Here is a 14,007-nt window from a genome sequence, read left to right as displayed (position 1 = left end):
TGAAGACAATTGATTCCTGAAGTTTCATTTCTTACTTTTCTCTATGATTATTTATGGATGGAATTTAATATACATGTGTGTAATCTTATTGGCTTATAGGAAAAAAACAATTGAAATATATTCTCCTTGCTTGTTCCAAATATAAAAAATGTTTGAACATTTTTAAATGGTATATTACTTTATCACTACTTCCACAATGATTGCTTTTCTATGATATACAATCCTATACATTTAAGAACAAAATAGTAAATGCAGCAGCAAATGATAAAGTCAAAGAGCTATCAGCAATTTATTTAACAGATGCTTATTGTGTCATTCATAGAGGTCATGCACATGACCTCCAGTGGCGGCTGCCAAAAGCTTTGGGGAAAGCAGGCTAAAAGCCTTCCTCGACAGATGAGCAGTGGCTGTCCTCCACATGCCCACATGGGTGGCAGCACGGCGATGACAGGAGCTGGGAGTAGGAGGAATTCCCCCTCTCGCATCCCAGAGTGCCACTCGGCATGAGCATGGCAGCTGCCCTAATGAGAGCAGCTGCTGTACTCAGTGTGGCTGCTCCTTCCCCCTGGCTTGCTGCCCTGAATGGCGGCAGGCCGGAGGGAGGGAAGCCTGCTGAGTAGGGATGTGCACAAAAACAGTTTTTCCGGTTTGGTTTGAATCTGAAGTGGATTTGGACCACCCCATCAACCAGTGACCTTGCTCGGCTTGAATTTGAGCCTGTTTGGGCCCTGTTGGAGAGCGGGGAGCTTCTCTGATTGTAGCGGTTAGTAAGCTGAAGTACTCACAGTTGGTGCCGGCTGAAGGGAGGACTGCGGTTGTTCCCCCTCCACATGGCATCCTCCCCCCAAGTCTGCTGGGTCGGCTTTTGCCCATTTTGGACACATTTAGGACCTCCATTGGCCCATCTCAGGCCTCTGCACTTGCGGGAAGGCCACTTTTCTACCTCTGCACATGCGTGGAGGTTAAAAAATGTTCTCCATCTGTGTGCAGAGGCCCGAGACGGGCAGATGAAGGCCCGAAATGGGCCCGAAACAGGCAAAAGCCCTCCTGGGAGACTCAGGAAAAGGCCAGATGGGGTAGGATGAGCCAGCAACAGCGACAACTATGAGTACTTTGATTTACTACCCACTACACTTAGGGAAGCTGCCCGTGAACCAGGTCCGAACCAGCTTGAGCAGTTTGGTTCGACCTCAGACTGAACCAGACCCATTTCAGTCAAAGGTTGAGCCTTCTAACCGAACTAGTTTCTGTTCGAACTGGCTCGATTTCAAGCCAGTTCATACACCCCGTTGTCAAGGTTAAATGAAACACAGGTTTGTATAACCTTGGCTAACACTGGTTTAAAAAGTGGGGCTAAAATGTTCTGTAGCAGCCGGGAGCCAAGGGCTCCAGGCAGCTCCAGGCTGATGTCCTGTGAATAACCTCATTGAGATGATTTACATATCACTTCACATAAGTGTAGCCTCATTGACTTCAGAGACATTAGGGCTGAATCAATGAATCACCTCCACAGGGTGAAACAGAACTTGCATTAACTTTACAGGAAAAACTACTCATTTCTCATAAATGACTAATAGCTTTTGGTTTGAAGCCTGAAATTACAAGTAACAATCAAGTACTGAACAAAAATCCAGTCCTGATTGTATTTATTTGAACTCATGCTTATGAAAGATACTTTTCTCTTTTAAAGCAAAGTGCCAGACTGTATGTTTAACTCTGTTATTTGTTCTTAATGAAGTATAGCTAATCTGGCACTAATCTGTCATAAAGTGCTACCCTGTATCACCTGAAATGATTTCCACAAGGATAGCATAGACCTCCGGGACATATTTTTGGGTGATACAGGAAAGGGGTGATCAAAAAAATGTACCCCCTCTCCCTGCATCCATGCGGGTGCTGGTGCTGTGATACTTGGGAAATCTTCTGCAGCATGGACTCTCTTCCCCACAGTATATTCACATTGCTAGTCCTGATGCTGTTTAAGTTTCAAATAATTAATTCTGGTTTTAAGCTTTGTTGTTTTATGGACCTATAATTAATTCTGGTTTTAAGCTTTGTGTATATATACATAAGGTCTGATGTTTTTTATTGTATACTAGTTATGGCTGAGTACTTTTTTTAAAACCATAGTCAACTTGATCTAGCAAGTGAATTTACCATGTAAAAACAAATGTACAACTGGATATGAATCCACGTGAGCATCACAGTGCTCAGTGTAACCGCACTGAACTAACAGGATATGGCTTTTCATGTGGATGGGAATTATTTATTTATTTATTATTTATTTAGCATATTTGTATACTGTCCAAAACTCACATCTCTGGGCAGTCCATAATAAAACAAAGTTAAAACATTAAAACAATTTTTAAAATTAAAAAACTTAATTTTTAAAAACAATTTAAAAATTTAAAGGTTTTAAATTACACAACCCTATCTACACTTACTAGTTCTTACATGTGATTCTTTGCATACTGCTAGGTCTGGATCAGAGACAATGTTGCTAACTCTCATTAATATTGATTAACTGGGCAATTTACATTTCCTTGACCATATCACTTTTTAAAGAAGACTATCACAGCCCACAATAGTCCTGCAATTTAATTAAAACAAGCCTCTTAATAAAAATCCAAATGTGTGTGTCTGTGAGTTTGTATGTGTTTTCATTTTGGTTCCTTTTTTCCCTTCAGTTTCAGATCAGCAACGAAGAGAGAAACTCAAGAAGGAAGTAGAAAGATGTGAGAAGGAGATGAATTCATCTAAAAATGTGTCCCGATCCAGTTCAAGGGAAAGTAGAAGACCGCTGTCAGCCACATACAAAAAGGTAAGTATTATTAGAATTTTAGATTTTGACTTTTAATTTCACTGCTTGGAATCCCCCAAGGTTTCCTCCATTGCTCAGAACTCCAGAGATGATTTTGATCTACCTGTTCTAGATGGGGTCACACTTCCCCTAAAGGAACAGGTTCGTAGACTGGGAGTACTTCTGGATTCACACCTCTACCTGGTTTCTCAGGTTGAGGGGGTGGCCAGGGGTGATTTCTATCAGCTCCGGCTGATACGCCAGCTGTGCTCGTTTCTCGAGATCAACGACCTCAAAACAGTGGTACATCTGTTGGTAACCTCCAGACTTGACTTCTGTAATGCACTCTATGTGGGGCTGCCTTTGTACGTAGTCTGGAAACTTCAGTTGGTTCAGAATGCGGCAGTCAAGTTGGTGTCTGGGTCATCTCGGAGAGACCACATTACACCTCTGCCTACGGAGTTACACTGGCTGCCAGTAGGTTTCCAGCAGGAGTGTGCCCGGACCGGTTCGGAGGCCATGCTGGAGGCCTCCGAGCCGGTCCGGCGGCTCGGCACGGATGGGGGTTGTAGCTTTAAGGGCGGGGGGTAGTACTTACCTCCCCCTGCCACTCTTCCCCCTCCAGCACTGTAGTTTTTGTAAAAGTTTCTAGGGCGGCAGCGTTCCTCCCTGCCACCCCTGGCCCCGTCGTTAGCCCTCCAGAGCTCAAGTATGCTACACGCATGCGCCCATTCTGGCATGCGTGCGCACTCGCCGCCCCGTGCGCGCTCCGTACACGTCACACGTCATGTGTGACGTGTACAGAGCGCGCGCGGTGGCGAGTGCGCACACGCACCAGAACGGGCGCATGCGTGTAGCATACTTGAGCTCTGGAGGGCTAACGACGGGGCCAGGGGCGGCAGGGAGGAATGCTGCCGCCCCAGAAACTTTTATAAAAACTACAGCGCCAGAGGGGGAAGAGCGGCGGGGGGGGGAAGTACCCCCCCGCCCTTAAAGCTACAACCCCCCACCGTGCCCATCCGGACCGGTTCGGAGGGATGCACATCCCTCGTTTCTGGCCAAAATACAAAGTGCTAGTTATAACTTACAAAGCCCTAAATGGCTTAGGCCCTGGGTATTTGAGAGAACATCTTCTTCATTATGAGCCCCACCGTCCATTGCGGTCCTCTGTGGAGGTCCGTCTCCAGTTGCCACCAGTTCATCTGGTGGCCACACAGAGACGGGCTTTCTCGGTTGATGCCCCGGGACTATGGAATACGCTCCCTATTGAAATTCGATCTTCCCCATCTCTGACAAATAAAATATATATATATTTAAAAACCCATCTCTTTACTCAGGCTTTTCCAGCTTCTTGATAATTTGTAGGTTTTAATTCTGTGACTGATTTTTAAATTAGTTTTTATTTGTTTTCATGTGTTTTTATATGTGTTTTAAACTGTTTTATATCATTGTGAACCTCTCAGAGACGCGGTGTGGGGCGGTATACAAGTGTTATTTATTTATTTATTTATTTATTTATTTATTTATTTATTTATAAAATAATTTTCATTGTGTTATTGAACAACAGTATGGTGAATTGCTGCATGAACAACTTACAATAACCAAGAAAAGCTTTCCATATGAATATATATACCTCCTCTTCAAACATGCCTTTTGGAGGTAATCAGAGACTTAAAGTATAGAATCTTCTGTACTACATAGATCTGATGAAAAATTAAGCAATTATTTTCCTTTGTGTCATAGAGTGCACACACTGGAGAGAAGGCACGCCATTAGTGAGCGAGTCCCAATTAGTGCAGCACAACTAATGTTACTAAAATATTAATGTCCTGGTTTTCCTTCCCTGTTTCTTCCCTCTCCTCTCTATTGTATAACAGAAGCTGCTCTAGTCTAATCAGGACATTAGGATCCCAGTCAGACTATGAGGTCATTCACACAATCAAAAACTGTGTTCTACCTGGGTTTGGCAGCTGTGTGTGCTCCCAATTTTTGGATGTGTGGATGCAAGGTAGGAGGAAAACCTGAGTAGCTTTTCCTCCTACTTTGATTCCACACAATCACTTCTACCCAAGTTTCCCTCCCAGTTAGGATTGCCAGCAGTGGCATTGGCCATCTTTTGGGAGTACAGAAGGTTGGAGAGCTGGTCTTATGGTAGCAAGCATGACTTGTTCCCTTAGCTAAGCAGGGTCTACCCTGGTTGCATATGAATGGGACACTAGAAGTGTGAGCACTGTAAGATATTCCCCTTAGGGGATGGGGCCACTCTGGGAAGAGCAGAAGGTTTCAAGTTCCCTCCTTGGCTTCTCCAAGATAGGGCTCAGAGAGATTTTTGCCTGCAACCTTGGAGAAGCCTCTGCCCATCTGTGTAGACAATACTGAACTTGAGAGACCAATGGTCTGACTCAGTATATGGCAGCTTCCTATGTCCCTATTCAGTCTCACCTCCTCCTACCCCATTACAATGACAGTCACTGCCAACTCTCGGAGCTTGCCTGCAGGCTTCTGTCTTGTACTGACTGCAGGCATGAGCCCATGGGGAATGGCTGTGGTAGGTTCAGATTGAAGCAGCAAGACACTGAACAGCTCCGACCTGACAACTTGCTCCAACAGGGTTTGAAGCCTAGCTGAACTTTTATGTCCTCCCCTAACCTGCTTCCATCCAGTCTCTTTCCCCTTTGGAAAGGATGGAGGTGCTTAAAGGGGCAGTCCTCATTCCTGAAGCCTTTCACTCTGTTACGTCTAGCTTGCTGCAGCATCATCTTTTCCAGGCTGTAGACTGAGGGCAAGAGTAGTGGTTTTTCAGAAGGATGCTTCCTCAAAGGGTTCTGATTCTTGGGGCTTCATTTCAGGAAGCACTGGATGTCTGTGTTCTGGAGTGGAGTCACATCTGCATCCAGACTGTTCGTAATTCTTGCCCCACATCACTTTTGAATCTGTGCTCTGGTTACTGCTTGACACTAAGGCTACAGCGCATCCTACACAGGGTTCTTCAGCCACTGGGAACTTACATGCAGTGCCTGTTTGCACATCTGGTTTCTTCTGCAACTAGGGATGCATGCGCATGTGCAGAAACCCACTTCTGTACAAGTGTGGCCATATCTGGACCAGAGCATAGGAATTTGCATACCAGACACAAATTGCATACACAGGGCAGGGTAGGAGGTAGTGGTCCCTCTACTTTTTTTTCATCTCTGTGCAGAATTGGGTTTGTTCTGGGAGGCAATATCAAGGTAGTGTGTGCGCACGTGCATTCAGAGTGGGGCCTTCCTGATTCAACCTCAGTGGGATCTAAAGTTAACTGAGTGGAACATCCAAAAATATGCAAGCACGCACGTGTGCACGCCTTAGAGGGAACACTGGTGGAAGGTGGAGGAAAGTGAAAGGAGGGCATGTAATATATACCTTATTGTGTCTTTGTAATAAACCAATGAACAGGTCATGACCTAGCCAACATTAAGCTTGCTTAAACTTCATAGATTTCAGCTGGACAAATGTAAGCCCATATGAGATCTATGATATTTAAATGTACCATGTCTTTAATTTAAAAAATCATTGTCATTAAATCCTATAAATATAAATGAGAATTTGTTACCTGCATTCATTAACTTACCCTTTTTCGTAGCAATATAATACATATTTAGATGTATGAATTTTGAGAACCAAATTCTAAATTCTCCTGTAGTATCATAGCAAATGTTGTTGACTAGCACTGAGTGGAATGATGTAGGCTAGCAGAAAAGGCATTTGTTAGTAGAATGATTGGAAGAATAATATCATTTTCATAGCAATGGGAGAAAGCCGCAATTGACAGGATTCATTTTCTGTTTAAAATATGCACAGGGGTGTATTTTGCATCCAGCTGCTGCATAATGCTGGTCATTAGCTGGTTGATTCTTGCGTGACTATTTGGTAGCTGACAACGTGAGTGATGATGTTATTAGATTGCTGGATAATAATCATACTTTGAAATGTTATTCATGACTTTGGTGGTCTACATATGCTATGCATGAGTTTTTCTGTTGCTTTGTTTTGTTGAAAAAAGGAGGGGCTTGTCAAATTAAGGATGTAAGGTTCCATCTTTTAGTCACCATTATTTGCTTCCATCAAAGTTGTTGTCACATTTTTCTTAGCTCTTAGACACAGATTTCCACAGCACTTACTAATGAACTATTGGTCTGACAACGTTCATGTGTGGGATTTGCAGTATGCAGGCTTATTATAAAAACCCTTGTGAGAATTTCAAAATTAACAATCCTTTTACCTCTCTGAGAAAGAACAAAATAGTAAATGGCATTTTAAAGCTTCCCAAAGGGTTTGTGTGCATTATATGGAATACAGGACTGCTGCCCAAAATCATAGCCTCGAGTTGAATTTTAGTTATAGAATGGTCTTCACCATCTTTCTGAAGATTAAAAGACAGAAGGCTAGACAGGCCTCTCAGGGGAGGGAATTCCAGAGTTTGGGTGCTACGACTGAGAAGACCCTGTTCGCTATACCCACCAGCCTTGCTTCAGATGATTGTGGGACATGGAGTAGAGCCTCATGTTAATCTCACTGGGCAGGCAGAATCATGCAGGAATAAGCAATCCTTTGGATACCCTGGGCCCAAACCATTTAGGGCTTTAAAAGTAATGGCCCACATGATGCACAGCCCAGCCCTAATTGGAGTGGGATAGTAGTACAGTACTCTATGTCTGCGTGTGTTGCTCTTTTGTTCTGGAGACCTTCTGCAGCTCAAGCAGAGTTAAAACAATAAAGAAGCTGTTCCTGTTTCAACTGAGTCCTCACATCATTACTTTTTTTTTATTCCTATCAAGAACACCTAGTAGTAGCAGCATTCTGCCTGAGCTGCAGGTTCTGAACACTCCTCTAAGGCAGCTGGCATTGCATTTGTCTAACCTGAATGTGACCAAAGCATGTGTGAAGTGCCCAGATCTGCCTTCTCCAGAAAGAGTGGCAACTGGCAAATGAGCCGAAGCAAAGTAAAGGCGCTCCTGACACAGCTGCAACCTGACATCCAGGAGTGGAGCCAGGTCTAGAAGTATTCTCAGACTGCAAACCTGGTTCTTCAGAGAGAATTCTACCATATAAAACAGGTTGAATTCTTCCCCTGTGCCCAACACATTGTGCATTTCTCTGTCCCCATTCATTATCATTGTCTGAGAAGGGTGGGTGTGACAACATATAAATCTCACAACATGGGGTAAGTGATGCAACATGTTGTGTGTGGAGTGAGAACCCAAGATGGGGATGTTCTTTTTGGTATCAGTCCTGTGTGTGTTCTGTTTAATATGTAGATCCACCCTCAAACGGTTAGGCATTCCTGACACTTCAAAACATCCTCAGTCATGGCAATCCAATCTTTGGCCTCGGTTTGCAAAGATCATATTGATATGCCACTGTGTGATTCTTGCAGGCTGCCTTTCTAATTCACACCATTAAGAGCTTTCTCATGTCTATCTTAAGCTTATTCAGTAGTGCCTAGATGGGAATATTTGACTCAAAAGGAGTTTCATGATTGAAGAGAGAATCTTGCTTTCTTTCCCAGCATTTGGATGTGATTTGGCCAAGATTTGGAAGCTTTGTATTAGTAAGTAAAATTAGCAAGTAAAACTTGCTAACTGAGCAAAGAGGCACCTTTCAAAGTGGTGATTCTCTTTACATTAAGGAAGGGAAGAGCAACTGGCCCTATCCAACCTCAGCACAGCCTCTTTCCAATGGTAGCTGCTGGTGTCTACCATATTTCCTTTTAGATTTTGAGCTCTTTGGGGACAGGGAACCATCTTGTCTGTCTATCTATCTATCTATCTACCTACCAACCTATGTAAACCACTTTGAGAACTTTGGTTGAAAAGTGGAATATAAGTATTCATCATAGTAGTAATAGAAAGTCTCCCCTAGTTGAGAAAGCATCTTTTCAAACCTCCCCAAGGTTCACTAAGATAGAGCAAAGAAAGGCCACTCAGCTACAAGCACTCAATATTTAGCCTTGGCTTTCAAAGAGGAAGTCCTGTACCATAGGACCTTGGAGGAGTAGCCATAGCTTAGTGGTGGAGTACATGATTTGCATGGATAAGGCCCCAGTTAAGGAATCTGAAGCAGGAGGGCAGGTGCAGACCCTTGCCTGGGACCTTGAAGAGCTGTTGCCAATAAAAGAGCAGACAATAATAGGTTAGATGGTTCAGTGACTTGACTCTGTATAAGGCAGCTTAATATTTGCACTTGAGGGTGACAAACATACACAAAAGTATGCCTAAACATTTATAAACTGTTTCCTACAAATGCCATAGTTTTCAAAGCATTGAGTGGAAATATGATTCATCCCATATACATGCCAGTCAGAATTGTAGCTATAGTTGTGCTTTTTCACATCCGCTTCCAGCCAACACTGGCCAACATGACAGGCAGCCCTCCGCCGATGTAAGGGACCCACTGGGACTGCTGTGCAACTTGGAAGACAGCCCTGATGGTGTAGTAGGATGAGGCTGCTGCAGAATGACTAGAAACCATTTCCAAGCATCCGTGCAGTGCTCCTTCCATTGTTTCCATCTGAAGGAGCACTGTACAACTGCCTGGAAGCAGTTTAAAGTCATTCTGCAGGTGCCCCATCATGCCACAGCACTGGGGCTGCCTTCCAAGTTGCACAGCAGTCCTGGCCGGTCCCTAAGGTCAATAGAGAGCTGCCTGTCATGTCAGCCACTGTCATGTGTTGCTCATTTGTGATACTAGTTTTTTTTGTCCTTACCTAAAGAAACACTGTTATTCTAGGTGGTCTGTTATCATCAAGTGACATTTTTTAGCCATTCGAAATATATAGAGAGAGATAGCTACCTTCAATATAAATTTTAATATACCTGGTTGCAGTGGTGGAAGGAATTGCTAAATAGCAATAAACATATGCTGCCAAGATAAATAATACAAATAGACTTAAGAGGGATATTTACCTATGTAGCAACAGAATACGGACTGAATCCCCCCCCTTCATTTTATATTATTATATTTTAAAATAGCTTTTTTAAAAAACCAGTTAATACACATCTTACAATACAGGAAAACCTCATAACTCGTGGGGGTTCCGTTCCTTGCCTATTACTGTGAGTAACAGAACCAGGAAAGGCATTATTTAAGGCATTAACGAGGCATTATTCCTATCAGGAAAGCGGGGTTAGGCTCCAGGATGGAGGAAAAATGGCCAAAAAAAAACCCCCCAAACCCACACCCAGGGAGAAATGGCAAATAAATTTACTTCAGCATGTATGTCTCCATATGTCCAGGAATCCCGCCATGTGCCCAGGAATGCCTCCCAATGGACCCCCCCCCCCCCGCCCACAAACAGTGAAAAATTACAGAGGGACGTCTGTTTTTTTAAAAAAGAAATGAGTTACAAAATGTCTCTTCCTGTCTCCTCCTGGGCTCCTGCAGACAAAATGGCAGGCGGAAATGACCTCCATGGTCAGTTCCAGCCCTCTTGGAACTGTGGATATGTGGGTTTTAACCCTTTTGTATCTGCAGATACTGGAAATGGATGTCTACTAGACACCCCATGGATATGTGGAACCGCGAGTAGCAGTTCAGCAAATAATGAGGTCCTACTGTACAAAGAAATTGCTTACTAGGTGGCATTGATATAGGACAATTTCTTGGCTATTAGGGTCACAAAAATGAATGATAATGAATCTTAATATTCAAACAACAGAATAAAAGGTCATGAAGTAACTACAATCTATGAATGAATACCATAGAAGCACCTTGTGGCTTTATGAGCAGCCAGTGACAAATGAATAAAAATGTCTGGACTTTTACTTCCCCTAAGTGTAATGTTCATCTCTTATTCATAAATAGATACATTTTCCTGGATAACTGACAAAATCAATGTCGGTACAAATTAGCCCATCTCAGCATTGAATTATCCACCTAATTTTTTAAATGTATTCATTAGCATTCTTTTTCTTTCATGATGATGAACCTGGCATCTCATTGTTCTCTAAATTGTTCATGCCTCCATGAGTTTGCATTTAGTATTATTATTTAGTGTGGCAATAACATCTCATGTGCCATAATGCTAGACATGATCCCAGTATTGCCCATTCAATATCTCTGCACTTGCATATATCAGCAAATGCTGTTGCAACAGAATCTCCAGTATGAATGAGGAAATGAATTATATTTTACATTGCAAAGGCATAGTGCTTGAAATGTTTCTGTGATTCAGAAACATTAGCTTAATAGGAGTTAATAGAATGGATACTTGCATCATAAGCTGTACAAAACACAGCTAACATGACATTTTCTTCATGCCCATGTGTTCCAGACCAATCTCAGTTTGGTCTTATTGTTATCATCAGATTTCTTAATGTGGTTCCCCACCCCGCAAAAAAGTGTGACTTTTCTGAGGATGCAAACATACTGTATGTTGACTGGCTTGCATGAAAAATTGTTGGCTGACATGATGCAAGTGTAATGTCACTGTTTCTGACCCTCTGGGGCTGCTGCACATACAAAAGTCAGCCCGGTGGGGGCTAAAACAGCATGCATACAATTGCAGAGTGCTATTCTATGGTTTCCAATGGAAGTAGTGCTGTGGAAGTGCATGTGGGGTTCTTCGTCATGAACTCCATCTCCCATTGAGATCATCCGGAGGGGTATGTCTGCATTTGCCACCAGTTCGTCTGGTGGCTACTCAGGGATGGACTTTATCTGTTGCTGCCCCAAAGCTTTGGAATGCACTCCCTGTTGAAATAAGAGCCTCCCCATTTTTGACGCATCTGTTCACCCAGGCTTTTAATTAAATACTGTTTTAATAGTTTTACCATTGTTTTAAAATTTGTTTTAAAATTTAAAATTTTAACCCCTGCTAACTGGGCAAAGAGGCACCTTTTACTGTGGTGATTCTCTTTATTTAGCAGGGGGAGAGTAACTGGCCCTATCCACCCCCAGCACAGTACCTCCAGTGACTTTTGCTGGTGTCTATCTTATGTTTCTTTTTAGATTGTGAGCCCTTTAGGGACAGGGAGCAATCTTATTTGTTATTTCTCTTTGTAAACCGCCCTGAGCCATTTTTTGGAAGAAATCAAATTATTATTATTATTATTAAATTGATGTAATGTTTTACCTTTTTTGCTGTCATTTATTTTGACTAATCTTTTAATTTTTTCTGTTGTCATTTATTTTGTTTGTTGTAAACCACCCAGGGACATAGGTTTTGGGCGGTATAAAAATATGTTAGTTAAATTAAATAAATAAATAAATGTGCATTGGGTTTAGGTGGTTGCACAATAGCACTCTTGGGGCTGGCTTTCACATACGCAGGAGTTCCAGCAGGTCGGTAGCACCAGTGATATTGTGCATCGTGCTGGCCCATCAGCAACTAATTCTGTTCTCTGATAAAAACTGTCGCAACAAACCTTGAAGCTCTTCGTTTCACTAATATTTCTGGGGCAGTGTCTGAGAGAACTTGAATTTTTGCTTAATTCTGGAATTTAGAAAAACATTGTTTTGAGTCACAAATGCACTGTTGTGTTACAAAATGAAAAATGGTGTCGTATACTCACTGAGTTTGTCTGAAATTGGTCTTTAGATTCCTCTTACACAGTGTAGGCATTTGAAAAGCAAGCTAATTGAATGGAAAAACTACAGTTGTGCCCTTTGCATGTAGCGATTCATCAGGTGAAGCAAGTGTTACAAAGTTCTCCTGTTCGATAAAACATATCCTATTTATGCAGACTGCAGTATTTTTTTAAAGACAGTGTCAGGATGGCTGGGAACGCTGGGAAGCTCTGTGGTTTGTTTTGTGCTGTCAGGGTTATTCAGTAGTGCTTCCACAGCTTGTTGGGATCTCGGTGAAAGCTATGCACATTTTGTTGAAGGTTAGTTGCTTAGTGAGTATCTTTCTTCTGGTTTCATACTTCGGTATGGATTAGAAGTCATAGAAAGAATCCCCAAGGAACAGAATGTGTCGCCTTGTTCCGTTTATGGTTTTTTGCAAATCTTAAATTACTTTCTCCATTTCAAAGTCAGTCAAAGCGTTTGAGAGTGCTGACGTTCTGGTTTTATCTGCAAGAAACTTCCCTCATGTCTTTCCATTGTAGGCGGCTCTGCTCTGCAGGTGCACACATGGAGATTAGCCATCTCAAGGTCAGAAGGCTGCTACTAGGCACACGGTACTAATGAACACTAGTGGGTTTTGTGCCCAGTTCTTCTATTCCTCTAATAAGTAAGCTGGTGTTTTTCATACCAGTGCTAAACAGGACAGACCATAACATTAAAGAATAATTTACAAGTTTTTGGAAGGTGCCAGGGGTCTTGAACGAGGGTCCTTGGCAGCAGGGCTCATGCTCTTTACTGTCTGTGTCATCAGAGCAGCTCACAGGGAGAAGCAGAAGCACTAGCCAGTCTGAGCTTTGATGTTTCATAGCATCCATCTAAAATGAAGTGAAGCCCACTTCATCCAGCCCACCCAGGAAGAATCACATGACCTGGAGAGCCAATAGAGCCTCTGCTGGCCCCATATAGGACCTTTTCTGGACTTGGCACCCCAGTTTGAGGCTCTTGTCCCTAAGGCAAGATTCCAACAGATTCATCTTGGCCTCTTATCTGCCTACTCTGGAACTTATCTGTCTTTGGCCAACCCTTCTGCTTCTAGCTCTTTGGATGCTCCTATGCCTGTGTAACCCCTAGCCTCTTTGCCTAAAATTGTTCAGCACAGACCCTGTGAAACACTGAAAGCCCTGAATACCAGTAAACAGCCCAGAGTGTATTAGATTTTTCTTGGAATTATAGAGCACTAGGAGATGAAGCCCATCATTGACCAGGCAAAGTCATTTTGCATAGATTACACTTCTAGAAAAGTTCAAGAAATTAAATATATATAATATAATTTTTATTAATGTGCTTGCAGAAGGGAACTAAAAGAAATTTTTTTAATTTGTAGGATTTTACCTTCAAACATCATTCATTTTATTGAATAATTACTAATTATTAATTCAATAATATTGAATTAAATAATATTGAATTGAATAATATTGAATTAATTAGTAAATTTGAATCATAGTAAATTTGAATCTGAGAAGGACCATCTGCTTCCCTTGGACAGGAGGATGGGAGGAGAGCTGGTCTTGCGGAAGCAAGCACGACTTGTCCTCTTTGCTAAGCAGGGTCCAGCCTGGTTTGCATTTGAATGGGAGACTACGTGAGCACTGTAAGATATT

At 42.4% G+C, this 14,007-nt stretch overlaps 1 protein-coding gene across 9 annotated transcripts in view; it reads left to right on the top strand.

Annotated features, from left to right (window-relative positions):
• The window catches only part of SPATA7 (spermatogenesis associated 7), a 102,426-nt gene that overhangs the window by 56,319 nt on the left and 32,100 nt on the right, over positions 1 to 14,007 (top strand). For all 9 annotated transcript variants that reach the window (XM_053276609.1, XM_053276590.1, XM_053276571.1 and 6 more), the window contains one exon: positions 2,688 to 2,821. In XM_053276609.1, the coding sequence (XP_053132584.1) occupies positions 2,688 to 2,821 (134 nt within the window). The remainder of the gene's footprint in view (positions 1 to 2,687; positions 2,822 to 14,007) is intronic.

This window comes from Hemicordylus capensis, chromosome 1 (assembly GCF_027244095.1).
Source record: "Hemicordylus capensis ecotype Gifberg chromosome 1, rHemCap1.1.pri, whole genome shotgun sequence".
NCBI classification, from domain to species: Eukaryota; Metazoa; Chordata; class Lepidosauria; order Squamata; family Cordylidae; genus Hemicordylus; species Hemicordylus capensis.
Note: the sequence above shows the minus strand (reverse complement) of the source record. Positions and strands in the feature narration are given on the sequence as shown.